Raw genomic sequence first — 25,747 nt, 5'->3', positions numbered from 1 at the left:
TTTGTTTTGACCAAGGATACAGAGGGCGCTGCCCCGATTCGTCTGGGGGGCCGAGGGGGAGGGGAGGGGGAGGGAGTAAGGGTGGACGCAGGGGCGTGTGCCGGGGAGAGTATCTGGGGACCAGAGGACGAGTCACGTGCCCGTGAAACTCGACCTAGGGGGAGGGTTAGGGAAGGGAGCCCCCGCCCCTACCTCGGGGGGCAGCCCCGGCCGGTGGTAAGTACAACTGTTCACTCCGTCGATCCACTCCGTCCTATAGCCTCATTTCGCGGACTGGTGGCGCCCGCCGGGTTCCCGTTCCCCGACTTCTTCCGATGGGACCGAGGCGGTGAGAACACCAGGCGGTCCGGCAGAATCTCCGAGGCCGCCCAGAGCCGGCGCGCAGAGAAGTCCCGAGCGCCGCTGCGGTTCCGAGCTGGGCCCGCCGGACACCGAGCGCCGAAATTGTGCACGCGCCGCTCCCCGACCGGTCGGCGGCTACCGGAGGCGCGTTTGCCCCGGATCAGAGGTGAGCAGCGGCTGCGGCTGGGGTCCGGGTCCCGGGCTGCACGTTCTCTGAGAGTCACCCGGCTGGCTCCCACCGACACTTGCAGGCTCCCCAAGAAAAACCCGTTACCGGACCCCGTGGGTCCCGCCTCTCCAAGCGCGTCCCTCCTTCCCCTTTGCTCTGGCCCCTCTGCGCCCTCTCTTGCTGCACTGCCTCCGTTTAGAGAGACCCTCTTGTCGGAGTTCGAACGGACCTGCGGGAACTCCGAAATGCAAAGTCCCATTTCACAGATGGGAGTACCGAGGCCCTCCGGCGAAGGCATTCGTGTTTGCTCGGCTCCCTCGCGCCCTTTCTCTCTTGCCCTTCCTGTCCCTCTCCTCTCTGATTTTCTCGGTCTCACCGGCCGCTCTCCGCCCCCGCGCCGCCCGCGTCCCGTCTCCTCCCGCGGCGGCGGCCGTGGCCTAGGCGGAGGGGGTGGGGCTGGGTGCTCGGGCTCCTTCTCTCTCCGGTAAACCCACCCTCCCGCCACCCCTCCGCCGCCCCTGCTCTTATAGAGTCAGCGGCCGCCGGACTTCCTGCGGGTGCCCGAGCCCCGTCCCCGGGCGAGAGAGGGCGGGCTGGCTCCCCGGCGCGCAGCTGGGTGCCCGTGTGAGTGGGTGGCGCCGGGGGCGCTGGAGGGCCTGCCTGGGTCTCCTTCCACGTGGCAGCTGTCGGCTTGGACCGAGAGACTGCAGGGACTTGGGTCGCCTAGTGCGGAAAGGGGGAGGGCTTGCTGAAGCCCGGCCCCAGAGAAGAGGAGTGGTCTTACCGGGGCAACAGGAAGAGGGGAGGGTGCCCTTGAGCTAACATCAGACTTCCCCTTCCTCCCCCCGCTTGCTTCTGGGGGTCCTTCCTGGAGCGGGAGGCCGGATACTGGCCAGCGGTTGCTTCAGAGCGCGTCCTGCCCCTTGCTGACCTTTGGGGACTTGGGGAAGTGCGGGATTGGTCCCCGGGAGCCGGGCTCTGCGTGCCTTGGCCTGGATGGAAGAGCTCGGCAGCGCGCCAAGAAGCTGTTGCGCACAGACAGGACCTTCCTTGTCTCTGATAGTGACACGGCGGGAGCCCAGCGCCTCGTGCGCCCCTGGCGCTGCCAGTGCTCCCAGAGCCAGCTCGGCGGCACCCGCTGGGAAGCCCAGGGCTCTATGGGGCCTCCATGAAGGCCCCCTTGCGGGATGGCTCGAGGGGTCTCGGGAGCCACCATGATACAGGATGCTTCTCTGGGTCCTCTGGGCCCTTCGCTCAGTGCTCTGCTCCTGGGCAGGCTCGCGGCCAGTATGGCCCCCACGCTGGAAGAGGCGTACCGGAGGCGCTGGTGGATGGCGTGCACGGCGGTGCTGGAGAACCTCTTCTTCTCCGCGGTGCTCCTGGGCTGGAGCTCGCTGCTGATGATGCTCAAGAACGAGGGCTTCTATTCCAGCATGTGCTCAGGTATGCCCGAGAAGGGGCCAGTGGGGCTCAGGAGGGGCGGCACAGACAGAGAAGGTGGACGCCGGCACAGGACGGGTGGCTAAGGAGACAGACAGCCGGCATGCTCAAGACAGAGCCCTCCGCAGGGGACCGGGCAGCCCCACTTCTTGACCTCTTCAAACTTCCTCTAGAGAATGACCCACTCTACCTCATTCATCGAATCCAGTTTTCACTGAACGCCAGGTGTCCCTGTGGACATCCAGATCCTGGGACTGATCCCTTTGCAGCCTCAGGTCTAGAGCAAGGTGGGACTCCCAGAAGCACAGCAGCTACTAGCTGGGTGAGGGATTTCTTACTAGGGCTACGGTCAGGCTGAATGAGGCAAAGGAGAGCCTGCAAGCTGGATTTGATTGTAAAGGGAGGGGGAGGCAGCGTGTTTCTCCTTTTCCAGGCCATTTGAGCCCCCAGGTCTTCAAGTAACCATTTGCACCAAGTTAATAGCCTCATTTCCGAACTTGTGGATGGTCCCTCTTTTCCGCTTTGGTCACCTTGGCTCTGAATCAGGGGCCCTGGATGCAGGAGTGAGAATTCTAACAATCCTTGAGAGCAGTAACCACACCCCTGCTGGCTTCGGGTGCCTGGAGGCAAGGAGCCACCCTTCCTAGTGTCTGGGACTTGAGGCTCTCATGATCTGATAGGTATCTTTCTTTTCTGGGAAGGAGAGAGCTGTGCGGACACGCTCAGCCTGAGGAGCTCGAGGGATGTGGAGTTTGGCCCTCCCCCCCACCCCACCCCTTATCCTCTTCCTCCTACCTCCTTGCCGTGGAACAGGCTTCGGAAGAAGGCCAGCTTGGGTTAGAATCCCAGCTTCCACCACTTTTAGCAGTCGGGTGACATTGGCGAGTTCCCTAAAACATTGAGGTTCAGTCGCCCGGCCTGCAAAATGGGAAGAAGAGTAGTATCTATGCTGAGAGTTAACAGTGCTTGATCAATGTCAGGGTCATTCCTGGCTTCCGCTGGCTTCTCCCAGCTTCTCCCAGCTCCTTAACTCCACTCCCTGCAGGCGTCTGCCTCGGCTGTGGGAGAAAACCGTTGCCTTGTGGGGGTGGAGCTGGGGTGCACTTGATCGCTGGGCAGCACCCACTCTGCTCCAACCCCCCCCCCCCCCGCCAGCCTTATCTGTAAGGAAGCAGCAGGTGGCACCGAGGATGCACATGCGTCTCCTGGCCCCAATTACAGGGTGCTGGGGGGCCTGAGGAGGTGGAGATTAGAGTTGGCAGGTGGCCAGGGGAGGCAGGTTGGGTCAGGAGCAGCTGGCTTGGGATGAAATGCTGGGTGTTCCAGGGTGGCTGAGAGAACCAGAGAGAGGGGTGGGGGATGCCTTTGCCAATAGAGGCCAGGAGTCCAGGTCCCGTCTGAGTTGTTTACCCTGGAGGCTGGAGAGACCTGCCCTTTGCTGCCTACTGGCCTTGATGGCTGCTGCTGACCATCCAGTGGCTTCCTCCTGCCTTCTCCACCTGTTTTTTTCATCAACGTTATTGAAGATTAATTTACATCACACATTTTGATGAGGTTTGACAAATTTACACACCTCAGGAACCATCACCACAATCAATATTTAGAATATTTCCATCGTCCCCCAAACTCCTTCCACCTTTTTAAAAATACGGATAAGAGCTAGATTAAGATATACATCACGTATGTTACAATCCACCCATTTAAAGTACACAAGCTAATGGTTTTTAGTTTATTCAGAGTTGTGCCACCATCACCACAACCAATTTTAGGACATTTTCTCGACCCCAAAAAGTCACCCTGGACCCACCAGCGGTACCTCTCCCCCCGACCTGTTCTCTTACCCTCAAGCACTAGGCAACCACTCATCTACTTTGTTACAGGTTTGCCTGTGACAAAAATAGATTTGCCTATTCTGAACATTTCATGTAAATGGCATCTTATAATAGGTGATCTTTCGTAACTGGCTTTTTGTCACGTAGCATGATGTTTTCAAGGTTCATTCATGTTGGCAAATGTATCAAGACTTGTTTCCTTTCCAAGTCCTTCGCTACCACATTTTATTTATCCACTCAACAGTTGATAGGCTTGTGGGCTGTTTCCACTTTTTGGCTATTATGAGTAATGCTCCTATGAACACTTATGTTCAAGTTCTGTGTGGACATATGCTTTCCTTCCATATGGAATTGCTGGGCCATAGGGTAAGTCTATGTTTAACATTTTGAGGAACTGCTAGACTGTTTTCCAAAGTGGCTGGGCCATTTTACATCCTCACCAGTAGTGTAGGAGGGTTCCAGTTTCTCCACAGTCTAGACAACACTTGTTATTGTTTATCTTTTTTATTACGGCCCTTCTCATGGACATGAAGTGTTACATTTTTGTGGCTTTGATTTGCATCTCCCTAGTGGCTAATGATGGTGAGTATCTTCTTCATGTATTTATTGGCCATTGGTATTTCTTCCTTGGAGAAATATCTATTCAGATCCTTTGCCCATTTTTAAATTGGGTTATTTTTATTATTGAGTTGTAAGAGTTCTTTGTACCGTAGATACAAGTCGCTTATCAGATATAGGATTTGCAAAATTTTTCTCCCACCGTGGGTTGTCTTTTCATATTCTTCATGGTGTCCTTTGGGGCACAAAAGTTTCTTGCTTTTTTTCGATTATTTTTAAAAAATTGAAGTATAGTTGATTTACAATGTTGTGTTAGTTTCTGGTGTGCAGCAAAGTGATTCATATATATATATATGTATGTATATATATGTACACACACATATATGTACACTTTCATATTCTTTTCCATTATGGTTTATTGCAGGATATTGAATATAGTTCCCTGTGCTATATAGTAGGTCCTTGTTGTTTATCTGTTTTATCTATGGTAGTTTGTATCTGCTAATCTTAAACTCTTAATTTATCCCTCCCCTCCTTTACCCTTTGGTAACCGTAAGTTTGTTTTCTAGGTCTGGAGCATAAAAGTTTTTAATATTGATGAAGTCCAAGCTATCTTTTCTTTTGCCGTTTGTGTTTTGGTGTTATGTTTAAGCAACCGTTGCCTAATCTAAGGTCACAAAGATTTACGTCTGTGTTTTCTTCTAAGAGCTTTAAGGTTTAAGCTCTTATATTTAAAACTTTGATCCATTTGGAGTTAATTTTTGTATGACCAGGGATTGAACCTGTGCCCCCTACGGCGGAAGCGCGGCGTCCTAACCACTGGACCGCCGGGGAAGTCCCAAGTTCATTACTGAGGTGCTCATTAGTGTCGGCTTTGGGGTTCCCTGGCCACACCCTGTGTCTTCTCAGGTTTCTGCTCTCACTTGGTTTGTTGTTGTTGTTGGTACGCGGGCCCCTCACCGCCGCGGCCTCTCCCGCTGCGGAGCACAGGCTCCGGACGCGCAGGCGCAGCGGCCACGGCTCACGGGCCCAGCCGCTCCGCGGCACGTGGGATCCTCCCGGACCGGGGCACGAACCCGCGTCCCCCGCATCGGCAGGCGGACTCCCAACCACTGCGCCACCAGGGAAGCCCTCTGCTCTCCCTCTTTTGAGGTACATCCTGGGGTAGATGGTTGACCCACCTGTTGGGGCATCACAGCTAAAGAGGACTCTTACTCAGAAGTAGGCAGGGGCAGTTCAGCTTATCACACACAACTGCATATCCAGCATAAGTGCCAAAATACTAAAACAGTAGCTCACGTTCATCAAGCGTTGACTATTTGCTAGTTAGATCTTTAGTCCTCACAACAACTCTTTTTATAGAAGGGAAAGCTGAAGCTCAGAGACGCTAAGTAATTTCCCCAAGGTCACACAGCTAATAAATCAGGAGCAGAGTGAGTATTCAGCCCCAGAACCTTTCTCCGAGGCCTTAGGATTAAGAGTTCCCCTGGGGGAGCCCCGTCCCAGAGAAGACAAGTAGCCAGAACCCAGTTCTGCAGGTGTTTTGGTGGTTGTGGCTGTGTCAGCTGCAGGAAAACGAATGATGGGGCAAGATGGGGGATGGTGAGGAAGGGCTCAGAGACCTGGGATCATTTTGTGAGTATTGTGTGTGTGCAGCAGCCCTTAGAGCCCACCTTTGACATGGCTGCAGTCACTATCCCCATTTCGCAGGTGGGATGGCGGAACCTCTGAGTTTCAGCAGCACAGCTAGTGGAGCCAGAACTTGGACACGAAGAATGCTTAACCATGATCCTCTCTCCCGTGTGTCCTAGACCTAGTCATTTGCAGTTCACCTTCATGATTTTACCATTTCTGTGTGCCATGGGTACTATTATTTACTTAATACTTCCTTTAAAATCAATCCACTTTTTAAAAAATAAAAAGCCTCATTTTATTTTATTATTTTTTTGTGTGTGTGGTACGTGGGCCTCTCACCGTTGTGGCCCCTCCCATTGCGGAGCACAGGCTCCGGACGCGCAGGCTCAGCGGCCATGGCTCACGGGCCCAGCCGCTCCGCGGCACGTGGGATCCTCCCGGACCGGGGCACGAACCCGCGCCCCCTGCAACGGCAGGCGGACTCTCAACCACTGCGCCACCAGGGAAGCCCAAAAGCCTCAATTTAAAGTGTAATATTCTTGGGACTTCCCTGGCGGTCCAGTGGTTAGGACTCCGCGCTTCCACTGCAGGGGGTGAGGGTTCATTCCCTGGTCGGGGAACTAAGATTCTGAAAGCTGTGCGCCGTGGCCAAAAAAAATAACTAACTAATTAATTAAATTAAATAAAACTAAAGATTCTGTTTAAAAAAAAATGTGTAATACTCTTGGAACCTTGAGTTTCATGTTACTCAGACACACATACATCATACGTACATATTTCTAATACATACATATATGTACATGTGTGTTTGATACACATTCAAATAATTAATAACTATGAAACATCGAAAACCATTACCTGTACAGTTGACCCTTGAACACAGGTTTGAACTGCTTAGGATTTTTTCCAACAGTAAATAGCACAGGACCACACGCTCCGTGGCTGGTTGAATCTGCAGCTGCAGAAACGCAGATACGGAGGGTCCCCACAAAGGGAGGGCTGACTAAATTACAGGTGGATTTTCCAAAGCATGGGGGAAGGGTTGAGGCCCCTAACCCCCTGAGGTTCAAGGGTCAACTGTACCTCTAAACTCGTCTTGAGTGCTCACGTGCTGTGCGTACCACACTTTGGGAAACACTATTTTCTCTGGCTTCTAAGCCCACCTCTATCACTAACTTACTGCATATGCTTTCCCTGTTGCACCCCATGCTTCACTTGTCTATAAAGTGGGAGAGGTTAGATGTCAAAGACCTCTCCTGTTGTAGTGGACATGGACAGAGGTCTTTGCATGCTGGCTTGGCTTCCCCCTTGGTTCAGAAGTCTGGCTTAATCTACAAAAAGGTACAAATGAACTTATTTACAGAACAGAAATAGAGTCACAGATGTAGAAAACAAACTTATGGTTACCAAGGGGGAAAGGGAGGGGGAGGGATAAATCGGGAAGTTTGGATTGACATACACCCTACTATATATAAAATAGATAACTAATAAGGACTAATGTGACATTGTAAATCAACTATACTCCAATAAAAAAATTTTTTTTAATGCAAAAAAAATCAGAAGTCGCAAGAGCTATTGATATTAACTGTTTCTTTCAATTTAGGGGAGAAAAGGAAATAGACTCTAAAAAAATTAACAAGGGAAGAAATATGAAAAAATAAATAAAAGTAATTAAAAATAGTTGTAATAATTTTTCATAACATATTTAATCCAACGTGTCAAAACATTATTTCAACATAATATTAAAAACATGATTAATATTGAAAAATAAAATAGGTAACTAATAAGAACCTACTGTCTAGCACAGGGAACTCCTCTCAGTACTCTGTAGTGACCCATATGGGAAAAGAATCTAAAAAAGAGTGGAGATATGTGTATGTATAACTGATTCACTTTGCTGTACGGCAGAAACTAACACAACATTGTAAATCAGCTCTACTCCAATAAAAATTAATAAAAAATAAAAAGTACATTGCGAAAAAATAGAAGTCTGGCTTCATCCAACCACTCAGAGTCATCAGGCCTTACGAACTAGCTCTTATTAGTCAACCTCACAAGAGGCTGATCAATTTAAACCGGAGAAGTGAACGCATTAATTGACCTTGAGTTACTCGCCATAGACTAGGCTGGAGTTCTCCACCGATAGAAGAACACATTTCCTCGCCAGCGCTAGCGCGGGCTTTGCAAACTTACTAAGCTGCCCTGTTCAGGATAGAGAGGCCCATTGGGGGTAACGGGGAAGCGTTGGCTTTGGAGAGGGTCTTGGGTCTGAATCCAGGCCTGCCTGTAAGAAGTTGTGTAACTGTGACTTACTTTGCTTCTCGGAGCTTCATCATCTATAAAATGGAGCTCATTACACTCACTTCGTAGGCTTGTGAAGATTAAATGATATACTATATGGAAAAGCGTGGCACAAAGTAGGTATTAGTTAGTTGAGAGCTAGTGAGGGAACGTGTCATTTGATTGTAAAAGACTTAGGAGCAGGGACTGTGTCTCATTCAGGGGCTGCCAACTCAGATGCCAACAGGGGCCAGGCAGTTAATAACGATTGGGTGGTAATGTCCAACGTGAGAATACAGTCACTAATAGTACATGTGGTGACAGATGGTAACGAGTCTTACCGTCGTGATCATTTTGTAATGAATACAAACCTCAAATTACTGTGTTGTACACATGAAACTAATATATTGCGTGGCAAATATACTTCAATAGAAAACCTAATAATAATTGGGCCAATCAGGGCAGATATAAGATGGCAGACGTCTGAGAGCTCATGAAGAGGTGAGGACGTGGGTGACTTAGAGAGGGCAAGCCCCGGTGGAAAGGAGTGGTCTCTACTCAGCTCCAGCAATGGCCAGATCTTCTGACTTGCCAACGAGAAGCCAGACTTCTGGATTTTTAGGTGATGACTCCTGATTTTAAACTGGCACCCAATTAAAATTTGCAAGCCAAGCAAAATGTGGGTGGGGTTCATCGCTGGTCACCTGTTTGTAGCCTCTGGTCTAAATTAGCATTGCATTTCTTCCTGCTTTACCCACCGTCCCAACACAGTGTCTGTGGTACAGATGTCGCCTAAGTGTATGTAGATTGAATGAACAGGTGCAGACAAACCTGGTGGAGAAATGAACAGTTACGACAAAGATCACTAAATTGGGGTGGGGGGGGCGCTAGCCTGAACCCCAGAGGCTGTGTGCTTTAAACCGCTAACCCCTTCTTTCAGGTACCTGAGCACCCCATTGCCCAAGGGGCTTTCTCCTCTGGTTGGCCAGCACTCGTGCTTTGAAAAGAATTCTTTCTCTTCTTCCTTATGTCAGCCTTTTGCCGCCTGCATGTCCTTTGGATACCTGAAGTCAGGGGTCACTGTCACCACGGAGGGCAGATACTTCCCCTTCCCAGCATTCAGCACTATCACACCTTCCTGTTTTGTTCTCTTCATAGCACCCGTGCCTCTTTATATCAGTGTCCATTTGTTTCCTTGTTTATTATCTAATACAAGCCCCATGAGAGCTGAGAGCTTCCTGTCTCATTGACCGTGAGATCCCCGGCACCTAGAGGAGAGGCTCACCGCATCGTGGTTCTCCCAGGGGGCCATCATCTACCCCTTCATCCGCTGTTTCAGGACAGCCCCTCTGGGCCAGGACCCTGCGCAAGGCTCTTCGTTCCCCTTCTCCATCTGAGCCTCCTAAGGAGCCTGGGTTAGGCATTCTCTGCTCCTTTTTACAGGCAAGGGGCCTGAGCCTCAAAGAGAGGAAGTTACTTGTCCAAGGTTGCACAGCTAGTAGGGATGGTGGTGGGGGTTCAGACCCTGGTCTGTCCACCTTCCAGGTGCGCCCTGACTTTGCCCTTGGCAGTGATGCCTAAGTAACAAGTAGGAGGCAGGGAAGCCGCCACCTCGTGACTCACTGAGCATTGGGTGAAGTGAAACCCGCCTCCCTCCCACGCCACCAGCCTTTTTCATTAACTTGACACAACTCCAAGTTGGCCTTTTACCTGGAGGACGTGTCTTCTCGGAGGTGGACTTGTGGAGGAGCACTGGAGGGCAGTGCCGTGGTCCTAATTCTGCGCCTCAGTTTCATTATCTGGAGAGTGGGGATACTTTATTAGCTGACTCCTGGGGCTGTTGTGAGTTAATACAGTGACCTCTGAGAACATGCCTAGAACACAGTTAAATGCTCAACAAATATTCGCTATTATTTTATCAGAGTGTCATTTATGGGGAAGCGTCCTCTAAGCTTTTTGTTTTGTTTTGTTTTGTTTTTTTGGCGGTACGCGGGCCTCTCACTGCTGTGGCCTCTCCCGTTGCGGAGCACAGGCTCCGGACGCGCAGGCTCAGCGGCCACGGCTCACGGGCCCAGCCGCTCCGCGGCACGTGGGATCTTCCCGGACCGGGGCACGAACCCGCGTCCCCCGCCTCGGCCGGCGGGCTCTCAACCACTGCGCCACCAGGGAAGCCCGTCCTCTAAGTTTTAAGGGAGTTCTTGTTACCGCATTTGAGCACCGCCCACTGATCTTGTCCCAGATTCGAGGGTGCTTCCTGTTGGATCCTACTGGGTCATCCTATCGGGGGTCCTCAACCCCTTAAGCTCGGACACTGAGTGAACATTTCAGTTTGGTAAAGACTCCCATGTCCGTTGTTCCATTTGAGCTAGTTGAGGCCTCCGATTGGGTATATGACTCTCCCTGGGTCAGATACTGGCTGCTGCCGTTTATGGAGCCCCTTCCCCACCAGAGCAGGTATAATTCCAAAGTCACCTGGTCAGCAGCCAAGCAGAGAGGCATGCGACTTGAGTGCAGGACCCCCGATCCCAGGCCTCTCTCCTGTGCCCAGCTGCTCCCGCGGTCACGTGCTGCCTCCCCCCCCCCCTCCGCAGCTGAGAACACCACCAACAGCAGCCAGGACGAGCAGCACGGGCGGCTGAGCTGCAACCAGCAGGAGGAGATGCTCAACCTGGGCTTCACCATCGGCTCCTTCGTGCTCAGTGCCACGACCCTGCCGCTGGGGATCCTCATGGACCGCTTCGGGCCCCGGCCCATGCGGCTGATTGGCAGGTGCGGTGGCCGGGCTGCGGGGGGCACGGGAAGGGGCTTCTTCGGGGAGCTGCAGGGCACGGCTGGCGCAGCAGGGGGAGGGGAGGCCCAGAGTGGTCAGCCCCTCCCCCTTCCCCTGCATCTCCACAGCGCCTGCTTCGCCGCGTCCTGCACCCTCATGGCCCTGGCCTCTTGGGACACCAAAGGTGAGCTGTGTGGCCTCTCGCGTCCCCACAGGACGAGGATGTGTGGGACGCAGGTGGGTGTGACCCCCAGCTCCTGCCTTTAGCCTGCCACAGCTCCCAGTGCCTCATCGCTCCCTCTCCGCTTCCCAGTTCTGTCTCCGCTGATATTCCTGGCGCTGTCCCTGAATGGTTTTGGTGGCATCTGCTTAACTTTCTCTTCACTCACCGTGAGTATGACAGGCCCCAGCTTGGCAGTAGGACACCCAGGAGTGAGTGAGGGTGAGGGTGGGAGAAGGGCCTGTGGACGCAGATCAAATGCACACGTGTGTGTGTGTGTGTGTGTGTGTCCCAAGCCCATACATCTGTTGAACTCTGTCCTGGGGCCACAGCACAGAAAGAACTGACAACTTCTTCACCTTTCTGGAACTTATATTCAGGAGTTGGGGGAACAGACACCCCTAAAAACAAGTCAACTAGGAAATGATATCCCTAGTCATACGTGCTGGGAGGAATAAAACTGGATAATGCGAAGGTGAGGGCTGTGGGTAGCTTGAGACAGTGGGAGTGTGTTTGTTTGCCACGCTGTGTATATGCGCTGCTGTCCACGGGTAGGTAGATGTATTTGTGAGTGTGTTAGATCGAAACATATAATGCTGCCGGCACTGGACTGTGCTTCACCTACAGAAAGGGCTTTTTCACTTGCCTTGATCTCTTACATGCGTGTCTGGCGTGTGTTACTCTAAGTGTATATACGAGTGAGTGTGCAGAAGGGTTTTAAAGGCTTCAGCGTGTGTGGTGGGAGGAGGGGTTCCTGGCCGGGCCAGCCTCGGGCTGTTTATCTCCGAGGAGGGCCGCCTCACAGCCAAACTGGGTGTTTTTTGGCTGAATTTCACCTCGCCCAGCAACAGCATTTAATTCCAGCCCAGGACATTTCACAACTTTCTAAGGAAACGAATCCCTTCATCCCCGCCTCCCTCCGCAGCCCCTTCTCTGTGCTGTGCACCTTGGCTCTAGGCCCTAAAGCCTTTCTCTCCCCTGCCCTCCAGGGCCTAACCTTGAACCCTGCCCAGGGGCCTAGGGGGCTCTCCGCCCGCAGCCCGCCCCCTGCTCCGCCACCGTAATCTCCAACCAATGACAGGACCCGGCTCCGGTCCCGCCCCCGGCTCCGGTCCCGCCCCCGGGCCTAGGTGCCCTCCGGCCAGGACCGATCTGAGCCGGCACGGCCAGCCTCCTGCTGGCCCAGCCCGAACGGCCGAGGCCGTGCTGGGCGGAGACAGCGCTCTGAGACCCTGGCGGTGGGTGGTGAGGGGCGCCCAGGCCCCCGCCGCTCCCCCGGCCCTAGCGCTTCTCCGTGGCGTCCTTGCAGCCTGCCTCGCACAGACAGGGTGCCAGGGGGTCAGGCCGGCCCCAGCTGTTTTTCATAGCCGCCTTGAGGTTGATGGGTCAGTTCTCAGTGTTTATTCGCCTTCCTCTCCAGAGCTATTTGAGATGCCCTTCTGGACCCCCGTTCTTCCCTCTGTGGAGAGGGTTTTAGCTTTGTATGGCATCTAAGACGCTTCCAGCTGTGGGATCTGTTGGCTGCGGGGAGGAGGGAGAGGGGGGAGCACACAAAGGGCTGTGTGACTTTGCTTTCCCCTCCCCTGAGGGCCTGGCTCAGGCCAGTGAGTAGAACACACGGTCAGTTCTCTACTGGTAGGAATTCCGGGCCTGCCCTGTGGGTCAGAGCCTCCTCTTCTGGACACCTGACCTGGCCCTGTTTCCCCCCTACTCCCAGCCTCACCTCCCTAGTGGTCCTGTTACTTGTCCTGGCTCAGTAGAAACCATGGACTGGGGGCCTCTGGGGCCACCGAGAAGGTTAAGGGGCACCATCCTGTTACAGAGCCAGCCATGGTCACAGCCGTGGCTTCTGGGCTTGAACTCGGATGGCCAGGACAGGGGAGAAAGTCAGTAACGTGCTCTGTGAGCTTGAGTCCGTTCCTTTCCCACTCCAGGCCTCAGTGTTCTCATCTGTCAAAGGGGTTGCTCTAGACGAGTGTTTCTTAAACACCTAACCCAAGGGTTATTAAGAGGCGAGTCAGGATTAAGGGGTTCCATAAATAAGTAACTTGGGAAACCATGGGGTTAAACAGAATTTCTCTTTGTGGGCGCTTCTTTGTGTGGGAGGGGAGTGCAGCCCGTTTTCCCACCCTGATTTTGCCTTAGAACTCTTCTGTTGCGACTCTAGGGCTGGTGTTCCTGGAGCTCACGTTGAGGACTACTGGGCTGGAAGCTTCCAGGCTCTCGCCCGGGCGGAGAAAGGAGAGCGCTGGGCAGGTGTCAGGGTCTCCCTGCTCACGGGCGCTTCTCTCCTCTCTCAGCTACCTAACATGTTTGGGAACCTGCGCTCCACTTTCATGGCCCTCATGATCGGCTCCTATGCCTCTTCTGCCATCACATACCCGGGAATCAAGGTACGGAGCTGCCTGGGGAGTGGGCAGCTGGTGGTCAGTGAGGTCGCTCGGCCTTCTTTCTGCCTTGACACAACTGGGTGGGGCTGGGTGCATAGTATATCCGGTGACCTACTTCCTGCCAGGCGGAGGTCAGTTCCCACCACGGCAGGGAGAAGCACTGCAGCATCATGGGAAGAGCCCAGGCGCTGCTGTGGACCAGTGGGTCTGACTTCGCTGCCGCCCCGGTCCAGGCCTTCATCCTCCCTCCTGGGCCGGTGCTTTCTCAGCTGATCTCCCTGCCTCCAGGCTTTTCCCTCTCTAAGCTGTCATTCACATGGCTTCCAGAATGACCTAAGGGAGGGCTAGCTCACCCACCCACTCGGCTTCGCCTACAGAATCAAGTCCAACCCCTTCACATGCCTTCAAGGCCCTCGCCTCTTTGGCCTCACCCCACCTTTCAGGCCACATCTCCTCCCCCAGCCCGGAAGAGGCTGTGTGACTTGGGTCCAAGGTCACCAAGCTCATCCAGGCCTGGCCAGCTCCTAGACAGGTCAGCCTGGTGGACCTAGAGCCGGAAGTCCTGAGTTCTAGCTCTGGGCAAGTTTGGGGCCTCTTTTCTCCCCCTGATGTCAAAGCGCCCTTACAGCTGGGCCGTACCGTGCTGCTCAGATTCTGCCTTGGGCGGTTAATGTATTGGTCTAGAAGGCACTTGCTCAGCATCTGTCACCAGCGGAGGTGGAGAGCACACTGGTGGGGGTGACCAACAATTGTTCAGGTAGGAGCAGGCCTGGAGGCTGGGGGTCTCCCTTCCCTTGACTAAGGCAGTGGGATTTGAGGGACCAGATCTTTGTGAGTGTGGCCCTCTGAAGTTCTGTCCTGCTCCCGGGGAAGAAAGAGCCCCCAAACCTGAGGCCCAGGAGGAGCAGTTTTCCCAGGCAGCACTGGAGCTTGGAGCCTGAGTGGAGGGCAGACAGCAGCCATCCCAGGCAGAGGGTGGCAGGCAGGACATTTCTGCATACCTGGCTTCCTCACTAGAGCAGTTGCTACGTTGGCACGGAATCCCAGTCACTGCAGAACCTGCTTGTCCTGGGGTTGGGAGGCCGTGGGCAGAGCACTCGCACACACCCCTCCCCTCCCCTTTCCGTTGTCACACCTGTGCAAGGTGAGATACGGCTTCTCAGACTGGGTTTGTCTTTCCCCCGGGGAGGGTGCCCAGCAAGGGGAGGATAAACAGGGTTAGGCGCTTTCATTGTCCTCTCTCTTACATAAAACGAAATGACTTTCATGTGAAAGCAAACGCGTAGGGAGTCAAAGGCAACATTGGTGTGTCTTTTTAAGATAATAATTGAGATTTCAAAGACATTTTGAGCTTGTGGCCAGCCCCTTGGGCACCGTGTGCGAACTATTTCACACCTCTTGAGGGGGGCTGGGGTGAGAAAGGAAGAGGATGGTGGGGCTTGTAGATCCAACTCTTAACTTCTGGTCTTGGTTTCTTCCTCTGCAAATTGGGTACAAGGAACGGGGTAGAAGAGACCTTCTCTAAGGCCTCTGGGGCCTGGGTCCTACCTCCGGCTGGAGGGCGCGGGCCTGGGGCCGGGCAGCCTCCTCCATGGCCCGCCCCCTCCCCCGACAGCTGATCTATGATGCCGGCGTGTCCTTCATGATCATCATGTTCACCTGGTCGAGCCTGGCCTGCCTCATCTTCCTGAACTGTGCCTTCAACTGGCCGAGTGAAGCCTTTCCCTCCCCGGAGGAAGTCAACTACAAGTGAGTGACCGGGGTGGGGGGTGGGGTGGGGGCGGGAGGGTGACCCCCCGCTGCAGATCTGGAGGCCGGGGTGTGGTGGTGTGATGGATAGAAGCAACTGTGGACTCAGAGAAACCAAGATGTGCCGATCATCTGAGCTTTTCCAAGTTGCAGCTTTCTCCTCTGAACCGTGGGCCTGCAGGTGTTCTGAGTAGATCAGGCATAAAGCAGGCAGCCAGAGCGCGGGGACTGTCTTCTTCTGTCCAGGTTTGGAGGATGCGATCAAAGTAGGAGGGACCGTCGCAATAGTGCCTTGTGCTACGGGGACCCAGAAAGGGGGGAAACAAAGGAATGAGATCCCACCCTTTGTGGGGCAACCTGAACGCCAGCTTTACCAACCCCCCCCCCACCCCATCAGTTCCCCAGGGGATTGGAGTGATGCTTCCCAACCAGGCAGCCAGGGTGCTGGTCACATAGCTGACGCTGCTGGAGCGTCTCCTGTGCGCCAGGCACTGTGCTCGGCCCTCATTCTCAACCAGCTCTGTGACGCGGGTCCTGTTATTAACTCCATTCACATAACAAAGGCACGGGGGGCTTCCCTGGTGGGGCAGTGGTTGAGAGTCCGCCTGCCGATGCAGGGGACACGGGTTCGTGCCCCGGTCCGGGAAGATCCCACATGCCGCGGAGCGGCTGGGCCCGTGAGCCATGGCCGCTGAGCCTGCGCGTCCGGAGCCCGTGCTCCGCAACGGGAGAGGCCACAGCGATGAGAGGCCCGCATACCACCAAAAAAAAAAAAAAAAAAAAACAAAGGCAGGGGAACGAAGTGACTTTCCTAAGGTCAGACCACTGAAGGGGGGAGGGGTGAGTCTAAGGCTGGAATCAGAACTCCAGAGTCTGAGTTCTTTTTTTTTTTTTTAAGTGATTGAAGTATAGTTGATTTATAATGTGTTAGTTTCAAGTGTACAGCAAAGTGATTCATACATATATATATGTATATATTCTTTTTCAGATTCTTTTCCCTTATAGGTTATTATAAATATTGAGTAGAGTTCCCCGTGTTACACAGGGGATCCCTGTTGGTGATCTGTTTCATATATAGTCGTGTGTATATGTTAAACCCGACCTCCTAATTTACCCCTCCCTCCGCGCCCCCACTCCAGAGCTTGGGTTCTGAATGCTGCCTGCATGGCTGCAGCCCGAGTGGAAAACGGCACATGCATCCTTCACTTAGTGTGTGCTGAGCTGGCCCCTGGGCCGGGCTCTGAGACACACGGACACAAGCCCTGCCCTTGGGAGCTTGTCAGTGGGCACTTCAGCGCTGGTTAAAGGGGGGCTTGGCACCCCCCCTGGGACAGCACCCCCTAGAGGCAGGCTGTTGAGAGGGGGCTCTGTGTGGCTGGTTCCCACGTGCTGTGGCCTGGCTACTGGCAGGGAGAAGATCAAGCTCAGAGGGCTGGCCCTGGATCACAAGGTGACAGGTGACCACTTCTACACTTATGTGACCACCGTGGGCCAGCGGCTGAGCCAGAAGGCCCCCAGCCTGGAGGAGGGGGCAGACATCTTCATCTCGTCCCAGGACGTTCGTGACACCTCGGAAAAGTCTGCTGAGAGTGAGTGTCAGGTCCAGGTGCCAGCCTCGGGGGGCGGAGAGGATGGGTCCTCGCGCGTAGCGAACACTCATGCCCAAGCGCTCGTTCGCCCCTCTTCAGTTCTCGCAGCACCCCCTCATAGAGGTGGGCCTGCTCCCTGTTTGTAGAATGGGGGCAAATCAAAGCTCAGGGAACTCTGGGAAGCTCAGATTCAGGGGTACTCTTTGGGATTTCTGGGATGAGGGAGGGGCAGCTTCCAGAATGGGGTAGGGTGTCCAGGCCTGTGGGAGGGCTGGTTTCCTCAGGGCTCCCTGCAACCTCCAAGCCTCTTGCATCAGATACTGCAGGTGAGCCAGCCTCCAGTCCGGGTCCTCTGACACCTGGTTGGTTGGCGCCTCCTGCTGGCGACAGGAGGGGCTGCACCTGCCTTCTGCCTGGGCCACTTTGCAAGGTGACAGCTCTGTGATTAGTGGAAGGACGGTGGGCCTGGGCGTCCGGAGATGGGGCTTTGAGTCCTGCTTTCCAACTACAGGCCACGTGACTTGGATAGATCACTTAACCCTGCTCTCACTTTCCCTGTCTCTTAAACTAGCGCTAAGAACACCCACCTCACAGGGGAGTTAGTTGTGAGGTTTGAATGAAGACAGGGACGTGGAAGCTCTTTGCAAACTGAAAATGCTGTGAAGTTGTGAGTCTGATCCCCACTGCCGACCCTCCCTTGGCAGAGTTGCTACAGGCGTGGGCTGAGTCCATCCCACCTGCATCCCACCTGCCAGCCCCACGAGGTCGGGCAAGTAGTTGGGCGTTCTGAGCTGCAGTCTCCCCACCTGTAGAATGTGCTGAAGATAGGGTAGTTGTACAATTTGATTACGTGGGATAATACCTGTCAAGTTGTGCAACACACAGCAAGTGCTTAGTAAATAGCAGCTCGAGTTGTTATTACCACGCCAAGCCTACGGTACACACCTGGAGGTCACCTGAAAATGTTCTACGGAGGGAATTCCCTGGCGGTCCAGTGGTTAGGACTCCACACTCTCACTGCTGAGGGTCCGGGTTCGATTCCTGGCTTGGGGAACTAAGGTCCCACAAGCCATGCAGCGTGGCCAAAAAGAAAAGAAAGTGCTCTAGGGAGATACTGCCAGAGCTGGGCAAGAACTTGGAGGCCAGTAAGGCTGAACCCCCGTTTCTGAAGAAACTGATCCCTCGCCGAAGTCACAGCATCAGAGGCTCTGCCAGAACCGCATCAGCTGGGACACGCAGAGGCAGATGGAAGATGTGGGGCTCAGGGGCGCCTCCTGCTGTCTCCCCAGAGTCTGTGCCCTTGCGCAAGAGCCTCTGCTCCCCCATTTTCCTGTGGAGCATCCTCACCATGGGCATGACCCAGCTGCGGATCATCTTCTACATGGCCGCTATGAACAAGATGCTGGAGTACGTCGTGACCTCTGGCCAGGAGCACGGTGAGGTGCAGCCGAGCCCGCTGGGGGCTGAAGGTGCCCGGGGGGTCACCCTGGCTGAGCTCCTCTCACCCTGGCTTTCCTCCTCCACCCTCAGCAGAGACAGATGACCTGAAACAAAGGGTGACAGAGACAGGTAGGGGGACAAAAGCTCGGGTCCTTGCCCACACCCGCCCCGCCACTGCCTGCCGTGGGGGGAGCCTGGACCCACCCTTGTCGCCCTGGGCATTTTGGGGGGTCTAAGAATTTGGGGGGTCAAAGGAAGGTGACTTTGGCATTTTCTCTCCTCTGCTGGACGTGGGTGACAGTGCCCACTAGGCTGCTGGCACGTGTCATGTCAGCTCCTGACCCCACTTCCCTTCCTGCCCTGCCCAGTTGAGTCCTACTCGTCCGTCTTTGGGGCCATGCAGCTGTCGTGCCTTCTCACCTGCCCTCTCATTGGCTACATCATGGACTGGCGGATCAAGGACTGCGTGGACACCCCCACTGCTAGGTGACCTGCCCAGGGGTGGTGACAGCTTTGTGCTTTCACATCCAGCATCTTATTTCATTCTCCCAAGAGCCCCGGGAGAGAAGGGGTACATCCCCATTTTACAGATGAGGAAACTGACACTAAGGGGACTTGGATGGCTTGATAATAAGTATAGCTGACAACAAATGCTGACTGTGCGCTAGGCACTTGCATTGTCCTATTTAGTCCTGCACCAGCTGCCTGAGGTAGGTACCTACATTATTATCCTCGTTTCACAGATGAGGAGCTGAGATACAGAAAGGTTAGCTAACTTACCCAAGATCACACAGCATTTAGTAGTAGGTTCCAGAACCTTTGTTATAAAGAGTACACTCTAAAGCCTTCTTACGGTTAGAAAGAGATAAGAGTTGGTGTATTAGACATCAATTGCTGTATAACAAATCACCCCCAAACTTGGCATCTTTTTTTTTTTTTTTTTTTTTTTTTGCGATGCGCGGGCCTCTCACTGCTGTGGCCTCTCCCGTTGCGGAGCACAGGCTCCGGACGTGCAGGCTCAGCGGCCACGGCTCACGGGCCCAGCCGCTCCGCGGCATGTGGGATCTTCCCGGACCGGGGCACGAACCCGTGTCCCCTGCATCGGCAGGCGGACTCTCAACCACTGCGCCACCAGGGAAGCCCAAACTTGGCATCTTTAAACAACAAACATTTATTATCGCATAGTTTCTGAGAGTCAGGAATCTGGGAATGACTTAGCTGGGTAGTTTTGTCTCAGAGTCTGTCTGAGTCTGTTCAGACTGGTATAACAAAATACCACAGACAGGGTAGCTTATAATCAATGGAAATTTATTTCTCACAGTTCTGGAGGCTGGAAATCTGAGATCGGGGTGCCAGCATGGTCAGGAGAGGGTCCTCTTCTGGGCGGAAGACTTCTCATGTGTCTTCACATAGAAGGACCTAGGGGGCTCTGTGGGGCCTCTTTATAAAGGCACAAGTCAAACCCCGAAGGCCCTACCTCTACCTCTAGTTTCTGTTGTTGTTGTTGTTTTCTTTTGGCCATGCCACGCGGCTTGTGGGATCTTAGTTCCCTGACCCGGGATAGAGCCTGGGCCCCCTGCAGTGGAAGGTCGGAGTCTTAACCACTGGACCGCCAGGGAATTCCTGGCCCTACCTCTTAATACCATCACATGGGCATTAGGATTTCAACATAAGAATCTGTGGAGGACACAAACATTCAGACCATAGCAGTTGGTCAGGGCCGCAGTCATCTGAAGTATCATTGACTGGGGTTGGACAGTCACTCCTAAGTCACTCGTGTGCCCATTGGAGGAGGTTCGGTTCCTCCCCACCTGGGCCTCCCTGTAGTCTGCTCGTGACACGGCAGCTGGCTGGCCCCGGCGCAAGACAGCTGAGGGAGGGACACCAGGACAGAAGCTACAAGGTCTTCCATGACGTCATCTCAGAAGTGACATACACGAGTGAGGTTGTCTTCTATAGGCGCACAGAGTAACTCTGGAACCTTGAGGAAGGGGACTGTACCAGGGTGTGAATGCAGGACGCGGGGATCATCGGGGCCGTCCTGTGGGCTGGAGACCAACAATGGGTCTTTTTCTCCCCGCCACATTTTATTTATTTTTTTATTTTTGGCTGCGTTGGGTCTTCGTTGCTGCGCGCGGGCTTTCTCTAGTTGCGGCGAGCGGGGGCTACTCTTCGTCATGGTGCGCGGGCTTCTTTCTCATTGCGGTGGCCACTCTTCGTTGCAAAGCACGGGCTCTAGGCGCATGGGCTTCAGTAGTTGCAGCACGTGGGCTCAATAGCGGTGGCTCCTGGGCTCTAGCGCGCAGGCTCAGTAGTTGTGGCGCACGGGCTTACTTGCTCCGCGGCAGGTGGGATCCTCCCGGACCAGGGCTCGAACCCGTGTCCCCTGCATCGGCAGGCGGATTCTCAACCACTGCGCCACCAGGGAAGTCCCACACCACTGGGTCTTGCACGGAGGTCTTGTGACTGCTTGTGTTCTTTTTGTGTTGATCCAAACGGTCCTGTTTGTCCTGAGAGGATGGGAGAGGGAGACTAGGAGAGAAGTCATCTAAGGAAGCGGCTTCCCTCCCCACCAGTGGTACCCTGGCCCTGGTACCCGGTCTTCCTCCTCTGAGCTCTGTTCTGACGGCCATGGTCCATCAGCAGCGCCCTTCTCTTGGACCAGTGGGCGGCCTGTCTTCATCTGTCTCAGCCTGCTGACCTCTCCTTTGGGCCAGCCTCAGAGCCCTTGATGATGCTAGAGGGAGGGGCTTGCTGGGCAGTCAGGGGCCAAGCGGCTGCCCCTAGAGTGTCATCTACTTTTGTCTAGGCCGGTGGGCGGGGACACTTTCGTGGGGGCTTCTGATGAGAGATGGTGTGAGAGCTCCCCATTCTCTACCTTCCTTCCCATCCTCGATTCTCAGGCTTCAGTGTGCTTACGAAATAGGAGGTAGCGTTCCAAATGCAGATTCCAGGGCCCACCACCGAAGATTCGGATGTTTGGGGCAAGGCCCGGGAATCTGCATTTTAAAGAAAAGCTCCAGATGATGCTGGGGGAGCCACGCTTTGAGAAACACAGGGCTGGAGGAATGACTTTCTCCCTTTTCTGCTGCCCTGAAAGGGGAGGGACCCGGCCGAGAACCCAGGGGCTGGGGAGGGCTGCCAAGGAGGTCGGGGTAGTGGCCGGTGACGGCCCGTTCTCCTCAGGGACGGGGTGGCCACCAAGTCCGTCAGACCACGCTACCGCAAGATCCAAAAGCTCACCAATGCCATCAGCGCCTTCACTCTGACCAACCTTCTGCTCGTGGGTTTTGGCATCACCTGCCTCATCGACAGCTTGCACCTCCAGGTACCGACCTCCATCCTTCCCGCTCTCCCTGCCTCGCAGTTTACCCGGCAGGTGCCTTCCAGGAAGCCGGGCTCCCGTCCTCTGGCTCTGTTTTCCGGGTTCTCCCGGAAGTGTGTGTGTAGGAGGTTGCGCCGGCGAGGCTACCGCCCTTCCTCCTGTCTCCACGCTGCTCTTAAGCTCTCCCCGCTCTCTTTTTGGTTTCAGTTTCTGACCTTTGTCCTGCACACCGTGGTCCGAGGCTTCTACCACTCGGCCTGTGGAGGCCTCTACGCAGCAGTGTGAGTCAGCTGGGCTCCTGGGCCCCCCTGAGCGCGCCCTTCCGCGGCCCCCCCTGGACTGCGGCTGTGTCAGGGCTGGTGAGGCTCTGCAGCCTGTCTGGCTCGCCGCCCTCCCACTCCCTAAGGACAGGGAGCTCACTTCCTCCAAGGCAGCCCGCCCCTCTGCGGGATGACCCCACCGTCAGAACGTCCTCCCTTAGGGGCAGCTGACATCCTTGGTTGCATGACACTTGGGTCCAACGTCTGCTCTCGGGAACGGCCCCTGGGGTGGCCTCTCTCCCCGTGTGCCTGCCTCCTGGCTTTCCTGCTTCGTGCCGAGCAACCCCCTGCCCTGCCCCACCTCCCCGGCCCTGTTCCCTTTTCCCCTTTTCCCTTTTCCATCTGCTTTCCACGGCTGAGTGTCTCTCCAGTGGATGATGGAGTAAGAGCGGTGACGCAATTGTAACCGTCCTGGAGCGCTTATGACTCCACCGTGGGCGTAGCGTGAGATGCTGACCCCACGCCCTCATTCAATCCTCAGAGGGCAGCTCCAGCCGGACCTTGGGGTCGTCCTTGCTCCCACTCGCTCATTCCTGACAGTCCACATCCAGTCCACCAGGAGGCCGGCCCGCTCTGCATTCCACGGGCTGCAAGCCCAACCCTTCCGAGCCTCTCAAGCGGCGCCACCCCCTGGCCTGGCTTTTTGCCGCGGCCTCCTGGCCGTCCCTGCGTCCGCCCGTGCTTTCCCTCCGTATTTTTAACCCAGGAGCTGGAGACACCTGTTAGGACACAAGTCTCTTCACGCCACACTCCACGACTGCCTGTCTTATCTCACGTAGAGAAGAAGCCAAAGTCTTCATTAGGACTTAAAAGGCCCTACAGGGTCTGCCCCCGCCCCAGGGACCTCTTCCTTTGCCTCTCCACCTTGCTCACCCCCTTTTCCCACATGGCTGCCTCGTGCCACAGAAGCCCTATGTGTATTCCCTCCTCAGGGCCCTTGGACTGGCTGTCTCCTTTTCCTGGCACGTGCTTCCTCCAGATATCCACAAAGCTCCCAGCCGTCTCACCTTCTCCGGGCCTTTCCCCGGCTGTCCTTGTCTCAGTGGCCTTTGCCGGCCATCCTGGCTACAGTTGCAACCCCCTAGATACCCTCACCCCCCTCTCTCTGCTGAACTTCTCTCCATAGCACTTACCACTTTCTAACACACTGTGCGTTTTTGTTTTTGTTTTGTTTTTTTGGCCACGCCCGACATGCGGGATCTTAGTTCCCAGATCAGGGATCGAACCCGTGCCCCCTGCAGTTGAAGCACAGAGCCCTAACCACTGGACCACCAGGGAAGTTCCAACGGTGCCTTTCTCTTGCTTGTTGTGTGACCACCTGCACGCCGCCCCCCAACCCCCCACCCGTCGCCAGAATGCCACCTCCATATCTGGTTCATTGCTGTATCTCCATCCACCTAGAACAGTACCTGGCATGTCCTAGGAGCTCAGTAATAAATATGTGTTAAAAGAATAAACAAACAGCCCAGCGAGGTTAGTGGTATCCCCGTTTTTAGGGAAGGAAGTGAGGCTCAGAGAGGTTGAGTAACTTGCTGTTATCACACAGACAGTAGGTGTCAGAACCCAGCTCAGTAGCTGTGAAGTCACAGTATACGCCCTCGAGGCCAGGGCACGTGCAGAGAGCCTGACCTCTTAAGCTCTGCCCTGCCCGGCTAACAAAGAGTGATATCTAGGGAGGGAAGGAACAAAGGGTGGGGCTGGAGAGGACCACGCCCCTCACGACGAGCCCTCCCTCCTCTCATTGACAGGTACCCGTCCAACCACTTTGGGACCCTGACGGGCCTGCAGTCCCTCATCAGTGCTGTGTTTGCCCTGCTCCAGCAGCCGCTTTTCATGGCCATGGTGGGACCCTTGAAAGGAGAGCCCTTCTGGGTGAGAAGTCGGGGTGGGGGTGGCATGGGGGCAACGGGATCCCCCTTCCTGGGTGCACCCGAGGAGTTGAGGACGGGGACTCTTGTGTGTGATGGACTCCCTCGCTCTTATCTCAGCCAGGAGGCACCTTGGAGGTCTCTAATCAGGGGGTTCCCAAGCTGGCTGTGCATCAGACCCGCCCACAGATTCCCCAGCCTCCTGAATCGGCATTTCTTGGCCTGGGCCCAGGAAGCTCCCAGGTGATTTGTACAGTGGCCCAGTCCTGATCCAGTCCAGTTCCACCCGATGCAGGGATCTTCTCTCCAGTGCCCCTAGAAAGGGGCTCCTCCAGACCCCTCTTAGTCAAACACCCGCAGCGACGGGGTGCCGGTCCTGTACAAGGAGGCAGCTGTTGGTCATGTTGGCAAGGCTTTTCTTTACGTCGAACTGACCTCACCTCCCGAAAGCTGATATCCGCCTCGAGGGCCCACCCACTCCCCAAGACCATCCTGCCAGAGTGAGGACGAAATGACAGCTGCCATGTCCCAAGTGCTCACCAGGTGCCAAGCGCACCGTGTGTTTTGTCCTGAACGTTGCCACAATGGCCCAGAGAAGGAGGTGCATCGAATTAGGATGACTTGCCCAGAGCCGCACCGTGAGTAATGCAGGGTGGGCTGTGCGCTGGGTCCGAGCCCACGGGAGGTGGGCTCGGACCCAGGCCTTCTATGCCAGGCTGCACCGCGGTGCTCTTAACCGCCTGGGAGCGTCACTCCCCATGGACTCCCCTTGCCAACGCCCTCAGAGGTCGAGGTTCTCAGCCCAGGCTGCCCCGTCGGCACCAGATCATTTGGGCGGCAGCATTAGCTGGGGTTCAGACCAGGCTCTGACACTTTATGAGGCTGCCGGCCATTCAGTGAGTTGCTGGTGGAGAGTGATTGCACACAGCAAGTACCAGCTCTGTCTGCCGTTCTGGCCCAGGACCTGGACTAAAAATGGCTGCCTTCTCCTCCCTGTGGGGGGCTGAGGAGGATCCCTGAGGGTGATGAGGGTGAACAGGTACCCACGTGACTCTCTCTTCTCTCTCTCTCTCTCTGTCTCTCTTTGCCCTAAAGGTGAATCTGGGCCTCCTGCTGTTCTCACTCCTGGGATTCCTGCTACCTTGCTACCTCTTCTACTATCGCAGCCGGCTCCAGAGGGAGTATATCACCCACTGGGAGGGCCCTCTGAAGGTGCTCGTCGGCCCTGAGGTGACCGCCTAGGCCTCTGAGGGGCCTGGGTGACAGGGAGTCAAGGCCTGAGCAGCCAAAGGGAAAGCCTCGTGGCTTTTCTACCTGTGACCTCCACACACAGCCAGGCGCTGGGGATCTATAAATACCAAGAGAAGTTCTATTTTTGTAGGGACTTGTTAAAAAGGAAAAAAAAACCAAAAAACAAAAAAATCCCGAAAGCAGTGCTCCATTGACTGAAGATGTCCCCCGTGCTAGGATCGGACCTTCTTGCTCCTGGGATTGGAGGAGACCAGGGTGCAGCCCTAGCCCTTTCTCTAGGCCTAGGGGTCTGCCTGCTGCTGCCTCCTGGGGGCTTGTGGGATCAGTGAACAGGCGACCCCTAAGATCTCAGCCGTGCAGTGTCCGGAGTATGCAGGCATGTGTGTGTGCATGTGGGTATGAAACTCCCTGCCCCTCAGGAAAGGGGCCTGAGGTGCTGGCTGTGTCCTGAATGCTGCCGCATGGGCGGCAAGCCCCTTCCTGAGGCTGGAGGGTGGGTTCCCTCCCTGCTGCTGCTGCTGCTGCTGCTTGCAGATCTTAGAGGAAATAAAAAGGGAAGTGAGAGACTG

General features: G+C 55.0%; 1 protein-coding gene across 5 annotated transcripts; it reads left to right on the top strand.

Moving 5' to 3' along the window:
- On the top strand, window positions 1-25,747 carry SLC43A1 (solute carrier family 43 member 1). Of its 5 annotated transcripts, none has more exons than XM_067037257.1 (15): window positions 1-508; window positions 1,788-1,954; window positions 10,848-11,025; window positions 11,155-11,210; window positions 11,340-11,416; window positions 13,547-13,639; window positions 15,252-15,385; window positions 16,796-16,974; window positions 18,264-18,410; window positions 18,505-18,543; window positions 18,783-18,900; window positions 21,601-21,742; window positions 21,947-22,020; window positions 23,808-23,931; window positions 25,023-25,747. In XM_067037257.1, the coding sequence occupies exons 2-15, from the start codon at window positions 1,801-1,803 to the stop codon at window positions 25,167-25,169; spliced, it is 1,662 nt and encodes a 553-aa protein (XP_066893358.1). In that variant the 5' UTR covers window positions 1-508; window positions 1,788-1,800; the 3' UTR covers window positions 25,170-25,747. The 5 variants fall into 5 exon arrangements, with proteins under 5 accessions (XP_066893358.1, XP_066893357.1, XP_066893359.1 ...); XM_067037256.1 differs by lacking the exon at window positions 25,023-25,747 and adding an exon at window positions 24,048-24,565 and having other exon boundaries at window positions 106-508; XM_067037258.1 differs by lacking the exons at window positions 11,340-11,416; window positions 25,023-25,747 and adding an exon at window positions 24,048-24,515 and having other exon boundaries at window positions 106-508; window positions 11,155-11,263.

Source organism: Kogia breviceps, chromosome 7, assembly GCF_026419965.1.
Source record: "Kogia breviceps isolate mKogBre1 chromosome 7, mKogBre1 haplotype 1, whole genome shotgun sequence".
NCBI lineage: Eukaryota > Metazoa > Chordata > Mammalia > Artiodactyla > Physeteridae > Kogia > Kogia breviceps.
Note: the sequence above shows the minus strand (reverse complement) of the source record. Positions and strands in the feature narration are given on the sequence as shown.